Here is a 13,221-nt window from a genome sequence, read left to right on the forward strand (position 1 = left end):
AAGTGTACAAAAAATAAATAAATAAAAAAAAAAGGAAAAGTAATACTTACCTGCCCTGATTCTCTGCAGCTGCCGATCTGACCGCTCCTGATGCCCACCGCTCACTGCTGTTTCCTGTGATTTGTCAATCCCACAGGAAGTGCCTCTTTGGTTGAGAATGGTGGTGTGACACCATCGCAACCAGTTGGCTGTGTGGGCAGTTCCTGTGGGGTTCACACGTCACAGACACCAGGAAGCAGCGTTGAGCTTTGGGGACCGGCAGACGTTGGATCGGCAGCTGCGGGGGATCAGGGCAGGTGAGTATGACTTTATTTTTATGGCATCCTGAACAAATTGTAAAAAAAAAACAAAGGATAGGGGATAGGATGTCTGATCGTGGGGGTCCCACCACTGGGACCCCTGTTATCTCTGTGCAGCACCCGGCGTTCATTTAGAACGCTGTGTGGGGGCGGCGGGGGTCGTGACGTCACGGCCACACCCCTCGTGATGAAACACCACTCCCCCTCAATGCAAGTCTATGGGAGGGAGCGTGGCCACGCCCCCTCCCATAGACTTGCATTGAGGGGGCATTGCGTGACGTCACGGGGAGTGTGGCTGAGAAGTCACGACCCCCACCCGCCCGCTCCAAGTGTCCAGAACAAAATGTTGGGAACGCTGGGGCAGCGAAGTACCCCCTTTAATGGCTGCAGATTTAGGCAGCGCCACATTCTAAATATTTATCAAAGACACAGAATTTTCTGGTAGCAGAACAGATCCTTTTCTACTCACAATTTATTCTCATAATCCTTCCAGGCTTTATCAAAGGGTTTCTTTAAGTCCTGCAACAAATTACAACAGGTCAAAGTTCAATGGAATTCAAATAAGGGAAATTTGTTTTAATTGTAATAGGATACAACAAGATATAATACATTATACAATGAAAGCTCCATGAGACAACCAGCCGAACACTACACAGGGCCGATCCTCCACTTCTATCATGGTCAGCAACACGGGGGTGGCAGGATTATCGGGGTATTGACGGGGCAGGACTATCGTGGTATTGACGGGGCAGGGCTATTGTGGTATTGAAAGGGCAGGACTATTGGGGAATTGACGGGGCAGAATTATCGGGGTATTGACAGGGCAGAATTATCGGGGTATTGACGGGGCAGGACTATCACCCTGTGTAATACAGTCCTAAGGACTTTGAAAAATGACCACTAGGGGTCTCCTTACCAGTCCTGTCCGCAAACCTTTTCTATAGATTTTAGACTCATGCTGAAGTACGAAATCTCAGACTGCAGCCGGGACACAGACAAGCTCAGCACTGCTCCCTGCCTGTCACTCAGACAGGCAGGAGCCAGCACTGTGCTCATAGTACAGCAGAGCATACTCCTGACTCTGCCTTACTGCAGGCCCTCATTCATTTTACTATCTGAGCTCCGATCTTTCTTCTCTCTGCACATGCATTTGTAAACAGAGAGGAGAAGACTCAGAGCTGCCGATTGTGATCAAGGCCACGCCCCCTTCCTCCCTCACACTAGAACGGCTTAATGAGCAGCCAAAAAGACAATAAATCAGGTACAAAGAGGGGGTTATGAATGAAAAGAAACACAGGGATAGTGTCAGTGAGAGTCAGGGACAGATGGGGGGAGGGATTAGGGAGAGTTTAGATCATGATAGGTAGGTACTCTTTAAGCAACAAAAAGCCAGAAGAGAACGCACTAAGCACACACTTCTCCCGGCTCTACTGATAGATCGATGGTCTGAAAACTCCGCCCGATAAAACATATTTTAAGTGCCCATTTAACTCAAGGACTCCATATCTGTATTTGGTGAGATGACTCCATATTCATCGCCCTCCATCCAGTATACGGCGCACTGCAGGAGGCCATCGCCAGAACCACAAGCCATTGATTTCCTTCACATGAATCTCATTTCGTTCCATAATGAGGACCCAATAACGTGACTGGAAGACATTACAAGATGAGCGGAGGCCATGCTGACGGCGTCTCCCCGACACTTACCCCTTTCACCTCCTTCAGATCTCCCTTCACCAGCGAGTTGAGGAAGTGATTAATGTTGTGATTGAAGCTTTGCAGCTGCGGGAGACAAATGCGCAGATTAATGGCGTCCGGACAAGTGGAGCAGATAATGTGGCACATATACAGGTGACCCCGTCTGTGATCACAGTGAATACATCTTATATTCCATCTATTCACCTCCCCAAATCATTATCACCCCGGCAGGTCTCCCCCGGCCGCAGACGTTATCCGATGACTACCAGATCCGGTGAGGGAAGAAAAGACTCAACAATCATCGTAACGATAAATACACGATAATGTAACCTGACGCGCGCCCATAACAAGGCGACCCCATTAATGACCTATATATTATCCCTATATAAGGATTTATCATAATGTCATTTTGAATCATTAAAAAGGTAATTCCAGATAAAAAATGGTTTTCAAATCAACTGGTACCAGAAATTTCTGGATAAGTCATGTAATCTTTCCAGTACTTATCAGCTGCTGTATGTCCTGGAGGAGTCATGTAATCTTTCCAGTACTTATCAGCTGCTGTATGTCCTGGAGGAGTCATGTAGTCTTTCCAGTACTTATCAGCTGCTGTATGTCCTGGAGGAGTCATGTAGTCTTTCCAGTACTTATCAGCTGCTGTATGTCCTGGAGGAGTCATGTAGTCTTTCCAGTACTTATCAGCTGCTGTATATCCTGGAGGAGTCATGTAATCTTTCCAGTACTTACAAGCTGCTGTATGTCCTGGAGGAGTCATGTAATCTTTCCAGTACTTATCAGCTGCTGTATGTCCTGGAGGAGTCATGTAGTCTTTCGAGTACTTATCAGCTGCTGTGTGTCCTGGAGGAAGTCATGTAGTCTTTCCAGTACTTATTAGCTGCTGTATTTCCTGGAGGAAGCCATGTAGTATTTCCAGTACTTGTAGTCTTTCCAGTACTTATCAGCTGCTGTATACCCTGAAGGAGTCATGTAATCTTTCCAGTACTTATGAGCTGCTGTATGTCCTGGAGGAAGTCATGTAGTCTTTTTAGTACTTAGCTGCAGTATGTCCTGGAGGACTGGAAAGACTACATGACTTCCTCCAGGACATACAGTAGCTGATAAGTAATGGAAAGACTACATGACTTCCTCCAGGACATACAGCAGCTGATAAGTACTGGAAAGATTACATGACTCCTCCAGGACATACAGCAGCTGATAAGTACTGGATAGACTACATGACTTCCACTAGGACGTAGAGCAGCTGATAAGTACCAGAAAGACTACATGACTCCTCCAGGATGTAGAGCAGGGGATAAGATGTCTGATTGTGGGGTACAGCTGCTGGGGACCCCCGCGATCTCCCTGCTGCACCCAGCGTTCATTTAGAGTGCCGGGTGCACCGCCAAAGGCTTGTGACGTCATGGTCACGCCCCGCTCGTGATGTCACAGTCACGCCCCCTACCACAGACTTGCCTTGAGGAGGCATGGCCGTGATGTCAAGAGCCTCCGCCTCGCCAGTCATCCGGCACGGAGCAGAGTTCGGGGCAAAGTTTGCTCCGTGCACTGTCTGGGGTGCCGCAGCCAAGATCGCGGTGGGCCCCCACCAGCGGGACCCCCGAGATCAGACATCTTATCCCTTATCCTTTGGATAGGGGATAAGATATCTAGGCACGGAGTACCCCTTTAAGGCCACCACTCCAGTTTTTATTTGTTCCACTTTTGATCAATGTCTTGTAATGGGCCGCACTAAACTGTTTAAGCAAAAACGTGGCCTCGCGATCCATCACAATATAACCACCATCTCCTAGAGCAAATAAAAGAGGTGACTGGTCCCTATGGGCATCAAGAATCAAGGTCACTGTATTTGGTAATATTTCACGTATGTTACTATTATCCGTGGATAAAAAATTTTTTTTTGCATTTCTGTAATAATTTCAACTCTGGTTAAAAGTAAGATTTTGCACAAATTCAAATAGCAGATAGCAGCGTCATGTGATGCTTCTTACCACATTCTTCATGGGAGCCAACAACTCCTTAGAAAGTTCGGCGAAGGCGTTGAAGGCGTCGCTCAGGGCATCTTCTCCGTTGTCCCGGCAGTTTAATGAAAGTTTTTCCAAAGTTGCGATATAAACCTCTAGATGTGTGATGTGTTCTGAAAGGAAAAAACACAAAATAATGTAATAATAATAAATCAGTATAAAGGGAAAGACACAAAATAATGTAATAATAATAAGAATATATCAGTATAAAGGGAAAGACACAAAATAATGTAATAATAATAATAATATATCAGTATAAAGGGAAAGACACAAAATAATGTAATAATAATAATAATATATCAGTATAAAGGGAAAGATACAAAATAATGTAATAATAAGAATATATCAGTATAAAGGGAAAGACACAAAATAATGTAATAATAATAATAATAATAATAATGTATCAGTATAAAGGGAAAGACACAAAATAATGTAATAATAATAATAATAATAATGTATCAGTATAAAGGGAAAGACACAAAATAATGTAATAATAATAATATATCAGTATAAAGGGAAAGACACAAAATAATGTAATAATAATAATAATATATCAGTATAAAGGGAAAGACACAAAATAATGTAATAATAATAATAATAATATATCAGTATAAAGGGAAAGATACAAAATAATGTAATAACAATAATATATCAGTATAAAGGGAAAGACAAAATAATGTAATAATAATAATAATGTATCAGTATAAAGGGAAAGACACAAAATAATGTAATAATAATAATGTATCAGTATAAAGGAAAAGACACAAAATAATGAAATAATAATATATCAGTATAAAGGGAAAGACACAAAATAATGTAATAATAATAATAATAATAATGTATCAGTATAAAGGGAAAGACACAAAATAATGTAATAATAATAATAATAATAATAATATATCAGTATAAAGGGAAAGACACAAAATAATGTAATAATAATAATAATAATGTATCAGTATAAAGGGAAAGACACAAAATAATGTAATAATAATAATAATGTTTCAGTATAAAGGGAAAGACACAAAATAATGTAATAATAATAATAATAATGTATCAGTATAAAGGGAAAGACACAAAATAATGTAATAATAATATATCAGTATAAAGGGAAAGACAAAATAATGTAATAATAATAATAATATATCAGTATAAAGGGAAAGACACAAAATAATGAAATAATAATAATAATATATCAGTATAAAGGGAAAGACACAAAATAATGTAATAATAATAATAATAATGTATCAGTATAAAGGGAAAGACACAAAATAATGTAATAATAATAATAATGTATCAGTATAAAGGGAAAGACACAAAATAATGTAATAATAATAATGTATCAGTATAAAGGGAAAGACACAAAATAATGTAATAATAATAATATATCAGTATAAAGGGAAAGACACAAAATAATGTAATAATAATAATATATCAGTATAAAGGGAAAGACACAAAATAATGTAATAATAATAATATATCAGTATAAAGGGAAAGACACAAAATAATGAAATAATAATGTATCAGTATAAAGGGAAAGACACAAAATAATGTAATAATAATAAGAATATATCAGTATAAAGGGAAAGACAAAATAATGTAATAATAATAATAATGTATCAGTATAAAGGGAAAGACACAAAATAATGTAATAATAATATATCAGTATAAAGGGAAAGACACAAAATAATGAAATAATAATATATCAGTATAAAGGGAAAGACACAAAATAATGTAATAATAATAATAATAATATATCAGTATAAAGGGAAAGACACAAAATAATGTAATAATAATAAGAATATATCAGTATAAAGGGAAAGACAAAATAATGTAATAATAATAATAATGTATCAGTATAAAGGGAAAGACACAAAATAGTGAAATAATAATATATCAGTATAGAAAGAACAATCAGGAACAACAAGGACTGGGGTCTACAGACACGGCATGTACCCGACATACACCCCCCCCTCCCCCTCCCCGTGTTACTTATGGCTCCAAAGAGACCCCAGTGCCTCCCAGTTCTGTCCATGAACATCCATTGCCGGTATGTTACCGTGGCACACCATGTAGGCCTGAACCCTTCTTCCACCTGTTCCCTATTTCCTCGCCTTTTTGTAAGTATAAAAATAGTGTAAAAATTGTTCCAATGTGGAGCTTCCCAAATGCTCTCAAACTCCAGGAAGGGACTTGTTTCACTTATTTGTGCCGCCATCTTGGCCACGTATTTAAACCAGTGTATGACTGTATATAGTTACGCAACCTGATGACGAGAGATTCAACCACCCTCAAAACCCGTTAGTGCTGCTTTTATCTGAATAAACCAAACTCAAAGTCACTTCCCAGAGTTTGTAAGAATTTGGGCAGCGCCACACTGGCACTGTTTTGACATTCCCGAGAAACTGCCCTTTGACAGATTTCACCATTTTTGTTTGCAGGGATGTCCTGATACCATTTTTTTTTTTAAGACAAAGTAGGAGTACCGATACTTTTATATATTTTTTTAAGTACTCGACGATACCAATTACTGATATTTTTTTCAATGTCACGTGACAGGGCTTTTTTTTTCCTTAAAAAAAAAAAAAAAAAAAAAAAAAAAAGGGGTAAATGTTTTAAAAAGGGGGGTGATTAACATTTTTATTAGGGAAGGGGTTAATTCACATGTATGATTATTATTTATTACACATTTTTTTCACAATTTTTTTTTGTCCGCATAGAGGAACATTACATGCAATCTGTAGATTACATACACTGACCAATAACATGCCATAGCATAGCAGTGATCAGTGTTATCGGCGCTCCGTTGCTAATGCCTGCCATGGATGGCTGCAGTAAAGGAGCGACGATTGGACGGCACATTTCAAATTATTGCTCCATGACGGCAGAATATAACAAGTCTTCTTGAGCTCCACCAAATGGGCACAAGCTGAGCTTACTTGACATGAGATGGCCCATGGTCATGACCTCACCAGCCATCTCCAAGGCCTAACCTACCGACCAAGTGTCAAGCAGCTATTTCACAACCTTAACAGAAAGAAAAATGACAAAGTGTTTAGAGAAAAGTGACTTCATTTAGTCAGTGTCTCTGTTGGCTACAAAACACACTCTCTGGAGGAGGGAGGGGGCCGTTATGTCCGAAAAATGCCTCAGTAGAACCAAATAGACTAATACCAAAATAGGCAAAAAAAAAAAAATATTCACTAATAGTACCAGCTACTTTTGAGTCAATAATCGGAAGAAAAATACCCTCTTTTAGGTGCTGAAACCCAGAAATCACTTGAACAGATAAGGTCATCAATTGAGAAGAGCTTTATTGCAGAGAAGAATGATAATACATTTCGGGGTTAACCTCGAAATGCGTTATCAGTCTTCTCTGCAATAAAGCTCTTCTCAATTGATGACCTTTATAAAATGTTTGTGATTACTGGGTTTCAGCACCAAGATCTGACAAAGGGGTCAACCCTGAAACGCGTGATCGGTCTTCTTTGCAATAAAGCTCTTCTGAATTGATGACCTTATTAATTTGGGTGTTTCCTGGGTTTCAGCACCTAGATCTAACAAAGGGGTAACCCCAAAATGCATGATCGATCTTCTTTGCAATAAAGCTCTTCTAAATTTATGACCTTATTAATTTGGGTATTTCCTGGGTTTCGGCACCAGGTTGAAACGCAGGCATCGTCCGACTGGATAAAGTTAACAATTTAGAAGAGCTTTATTGCAGTGAAGACTGAGATCGCGTTTCGGGGTTAACCAACAAAGCTCTTCTGAATTGATGACCTTATCAATCCTAATGATTCCTGGGTTTCAGCGCCCATAAGAAGGAATTATTCTTCCGATCTACTCTGATCCTTTACACACAGTGATTGCCCTTCATGGACTTTTTTGTTTCCTTTTCTCTTAAGTCTTAAATGCTGATTAGCTAAAACCATTATCTCCAAGTAATGAAACTACACAAACCCCCTTCTACCTTTCCAAAATTCTTCTCTGAAACCATCCAAAAGCACAGAAAAAATACCTGTGACCTCCCCAGACGATCGCACGCGCTTCCTGACCAGATGGTGAGACTTCTGCAGATGAGCATCCTCATGTTACTTTATCAGGTTTGGAAGTTTTTTAATTGATGGTTGTACTTCTCAGGTGTGACAATGGGGACATGTTTTCACAATTTATTTTAATTAGGTACAATGGTGTTTTTACTAGCCCATCCCTCCCGGATCCATGTCTCCTCGTCCCTCCCGGTGCCATGTCTCCTCGTCCCTCCCGGATGCATGTCTCCTCGTCCCTCCCGGTGCCATGTCTCCTCGTCCCTCCCAGTGCCATGTCTCCTCGTCCCTCCCAGTGCCATGTCTCCTCGTCCCTCCCGGTGCCATGTCTCCTCGTCCCTCCCGGTGCCATGTCTCCTCGTCCCTCCCGGTGCCATGTCTCCTCGTCCCTCCCGGTGCCATGTCTCCTCGTCCCTCCCGGTGCCATGTCTCCTCGTCCCTCCCGGTGCCATGTCTCCTCGTCCCTCCCGGTGCCATGTCTCCTCGTCCCTCCCGGTGCCATGTCTCCTCGTCCCTCCCGGTGCCATGTCTCCTCGTCCCTCCCGGTGCCATGTCTCCTCGTCCCTCCCTGTGCCATGTCTCCTCGTCCCTCCCAGTGCCATGACTCCTCGTCCCTCCCAGTGCCATGACTCCTCATCCCTCCCAATGCCATGTCTCCTCGTCCCTCCCAGTGCCATGTCTCCTCGTCCCTCCCAGTGCCATGTCTCCTTGACCTTCCTGATGCCATGTCTCCTCGTCCCTCCCAGGGTCATGTCTCCTCGTCCCTCCCAGTGCCATGACTCCTCGTCCCTCCCAGTGCCATGACTCCTCATCCCTCCCAGTGCCATGTCTCCTCGTCCCTCCCGTGCCATGTCTCCTCGTCCCTCCCGATGCCATGTCTCCTCGTCCCTCCCGATGCCATGTCTCCTCATCCCTCCCAGTGCCATGTCTCCTCATCCCTCCCAGTGCCATGTCTCCTCGTCCCTCCCAGTGCCATGTCTCCTCGTCCCTCCCAGTGCCATGTCTCCTCGTCCCTCCCGGTGCCATGTCTCCTCGTCCCTCCCAGTGCCATGTCTCCTCGTCCCTCCCGGATCCATGTCTCCTCGTCCCTCCCAGTGCCATGTCTCCTCGTCCCTCCCAGTGCCATGTCTCCTCGTCCCTCCCAGTGCCATGTCTCCTCGTCCCTCCCGGTGCCATGTCTCCTTGACCTTACTGATGCCATGTCTCCTCGTCCCTCCCAGCATCATGTCTCCTCATCTCTCCCGATGCCATGTCTCCTCATCCCTCCCAGTGCCATGTCTCCTCGTCCCTCCCAGTGCCATGTCTCCTCGTCCCTCCCAGTGCCATGTCTCCTCGTCCCTCCCGGTGCCATGTCTCCTTGACCTTACTGATGCCATGTCTCCTCGTCCCTCCCAGCATCATGTCTCCTCATCTCTCCCGATGCCATGTCTCCTTTACTTTCCCGATGCCATGTCTCCTCGTCCCTCCCAGCATCATGACTCCTTATCCCTCCTACAGACATGAATGGAGGGGGTGTGGCGTGACGTCACGAACATGGAAGCTCCAAGCTTCCGTGTTCCGGACGCTGCGGGCACCCCAGCGGCAGGACCCCCGTGATCAGACATCTTATCCCCTATCCTTTGGGTCTCCAAACTGTGCACCTACAGATGTTCTGAAATCACAGCTCCCAGTATGGATGGTCCTTTGCAGAAGCAGTAGAACCACTGTAGCAAGAACAGATACTGCAGGTGCCAGCCGGCGCTACCTCAAATTATAGGGACCGGTCATGAATAACTCCCAGTATGCCGGGAAAGTAAAAGTTGTAGGTGTAGGGTTTGAACAACACTGGTCTAGGCGGGTTCTTATTTAGGTGCTCTGGATTAAAGGGATACTCCACTGCCTGAGTTTCCGGAATATTTAGTTCTGAACGCTGGGTGTAGGCTGCGGGGGTTGTAACGTCATGGCCATACCCCCTCAATGCAAGTCTATGGGAGGGGGTGTGATGGTCGGAATTAAAGGCCTCTTCAGTGTTTGTTTTAAAGGGGTATTCCGGTAAAGGGATATCCAAAGGATAGGGGATAAGATGCCTGATCGTGGGAGTCAAGCCGCTAGGGCCCCCTGTGATCTCTGTGCAGCACCCTGCATTCTGTGCCGGGTGCTGCTTTAGTCTAGTAAACGCTGAGCTGCCCCGTAGTGGCGTCAACATGAATGGATGGGGTGTGGCGTCACGACCCCCACTGCGGGTGCTGCACTGAGATCTGCTGCTGGGACCCCCACAGACATCTTATCCTCTATCCTTTGGATAAGGAATAATATGTCTAAGGCCGGAATACCTCTTTAAAGGGGTACTGCAGTAGAATTATTTATTTAATTTTTTTTAAATCAACTGGTGCCAGAAAGTAAATTACTTCTATTTAAAAATCTAAATCCTTCCAGTACTTATCAGCTGCTGTAAGCTCCACTGGAAGTTGTGTAGTTCTTTCCAGTCTGACCACAGTGCTCTCTGCTGACACCTCTGTCCATGTCAGGAACTTTCCGGAGCAGGAGAGGTTTTCTATGGGGATTTGCTTCTACTCTGGAAAGTTCCTGACATGGACAGAGGTGTCAGCAGAGAGCACTGTGGTCAGACTGGAAAGAACTACACAACTTCCAGTGGAGCTTACAGCAGCTGATAAGTACTGGAAGGATTTAGATTTTTAAATGGAAGTAATCTTTTTCTCTATTTTTCATTATTCTATAATCTTACTTTTAGTACTTTAGAGGACTGGTAATTCCATATCTACAATACTACATAGCTTTAGGCCTTTTAGGGTGAAGGCAACACCGTTAACCTCGAGTACTATATCTTATATCCTAGGTGAGCTACACAATTTTCTCACTTTCTAATTTACAAATCTGTTTAACTTTCTGGCACCAGTTGATTTAAAAAATAAAAATAAAAAATTCCACCGGAGTACCCATGTAAGCAAATTCTCCTCCATTGTGCAATTCCACCAGAAGGTGGGCAACTAGATTGACTGGAAGAACAAGGAGGCAGAAAGAAGGTGAGGAGAATAACAGATGGTAAGTCCTCCAGAGTCCTGAGCTCAGCATCATCAGGACTATCCTGGGACTATCTGCAGAGACAGACGTATGCCAGACACCGGGACAGTCTGGAGAAGATTGTGACCGCTGACCTAGCGAAATACTTCCAAAACTCCACGACAGCTTGAAAGGCAAAACTTGGTCACGTCACACATAAAAGAGTAAATTTTGCTCTTGATAGTAACTATTATCTACAGCAGTGTTTCTCAACCAGTGTGACTAACTGCTGCAAAACTACAACTCTCTGGATAGCCAAAGGCATGTCTGCCTCCTCCAGAGGATCCACACTGTCCCTCAAAAGGTAAATCAAGGCTTCCCTCTCTTCTTACACTGGTTGGGAAATACTGGTCTAAGGCTTGACAAATTTGCTTAGTATGTGGTAGCCAGAAAAAAATTTGAGCCAGGTTTTTTATGTTTTCTAACGACCAGCGCAATTTTTTTTTCAGTTTTTGCACCGTGAGATGTAGTTTTTAGCTCTACCACTTTTGCGTAGTGTGCGATACTTTATTGGATTTTTTGTGTGAAATTTTATTCTAGCATGTGATTAAAAAATTAAATCATATTTAAAATATTTTTTTGTGCTTACCCCGTTGACCGTGCGAGATCAGAAATGTAATAATTCAATAGTTAGGACAATACGTGACGATACCATTTTATTTATTTTTATTTTTTTTTGGAAAGGGGGGGGGGGGATTTTTTTTTTTTGCTACACCTTTAGATCGTATTTCATAATTTTTTTTCTAAGCAAAAATCTGCAATTTTTGCGTTTGGATTGTTTTTTTGCGTTTACGTAGCTGACAGCGTGGAATCAGAAATGTGATTTAGACAAGTGGCAATACTTTTTTTTTTAGCAATTAGATTTTTTCTTGGAGGGGTGGTATTTTTTTCTTTCTTTTATTTTTTTTTTTATTTTTTACACTTTTTCCCCCCTCCCCCTAGGCATTCTTCTATAAGCAATTATTTGATTGATTATATAGATCAATGTAACGCTATTTCATTACACTGATCAATGAGATGGATCCAGCTCCCAAGCGCGTGTCGTACTCCCTCACTCGAGCCATGGTGTAACTGTATGCCAAGAATCGGGAAGGGGTGGTTTTCTTAGCCAATAGTATGCTGTGATTTGGCGAGCTCAGGTCAGTCACCCCAACTACGGCAAAGGCTCCGATAACAGGTCCTAACAGCTCACCAGGCCACGCTACCATGGATACGGCTCCTTCTGCATTACTCACTCCAGTGAATGAAAGGTGGCAGCCAGTTCTGAGCATTCTCATTGGCCGAGGATCTTGTCCTTTACATGTGACATACGTGCTGTAGACGCATAAGGAAGAGAGGACGGGTAAAGTCGTCCATGTTGATGGGATACCAGCGGTCATCCTGGCTGTCGGACATGCCACCCACTTCCATATAGTTATGTGTTTAGTGGAGAGCAGTAGCGCACGCGCAGGTCACAGGCCTGACAAAATCAAAGGCGCCAGGATTCAATAGCCATGAGAACCTGGCGCCTAGGATTTGTTGAGCCCTGGTCTAAGGTCTGTTTGAACAATCTCCATTGATTTACCAAACTATGGGAATGTATTTGAAGATTTGGGCTGTAACGATTATGTAAATGAACTGTTGGCATCTTAGGAGACAATATCCAGTTAGGATCGGGATTAATGCTTCGCATCTCGGCAGAGAAATAAAGCTTACTAAAGGGGTACTCCACTGGCCAGTGTTCGGAAGTAAATGTTCCAAACGCCGTTTTCACGCTGCGGGGTTGGCCACGCCCTTTGTGATGTCAAGGACACGGGGGGGGGGGGGGGGGGTATTGGGGTGTTTGCTTTACCTAACCCCTAAAATGCAACAGATGAGGGGGTGAGCGGGCCACTCTTAATTGGGGCCTACTGGGCATTTATTCCTCTCTAAACATGGGGGACGGATCCCTTTACACATTTTTGACATCGGCTCTCTCATGAGACGTCCAGACCCGACTCTGACCACTCTTTAGTCTGTAAAGTGTGGAGTAAAGCCAAGTCTATGCTTCCCTCTCTTTATCCACACTTTATTCATGACATAACCCGGTCCTTCCTGAACTCT

The 13,221-nt window shown here is 43.1% G+C and overlaps 1 protein-coding gene across 1 annotated transcript in view; it reads right to left on the reverse strand.

Annotated features, from left to right (window-relative positions):
• LOC130297087 (arf-GAP with SH3 domain, ANK repeat and PH domain-containing protein 2-like) overlaps positions 1–13,221 on the reverse strand; it is a 167,631-nt gene that overhangs the window by 59,316 nt on the left and 95,094 nt on the right. The window contains exons 3-5 of the mRNA XM_056549325.1: positions 4,004–4,149; positions 2,007–2,081; positions 769–818 (exon numbers count right to left, since the gene is read on the reverse strand). Coding sequence (XP_056405300.1) covers positions 769–818; positions 2,007–2,081; positions 4,004–4,149 — 271 coding nt within the window. The remainder of the gene's footprint in view (positions 1–768; positions 819–2,006; positions 2,082–4,003; positions 4,150–13,221) is intronic.

This window comes from Hyla sarda, chromosome 12 (assembly GCF_029499605.1).
Source record: "Hyla sarda isolate aHylSar1 chromosome 12, aHylSar1.hap1, whole genome shotgun sequence".
Lineage (NCBI taxonomy): Eukaryota > Metazoa > Chordata > Amphibia > Anura > Hylidae > Hyla > Hyla sarda.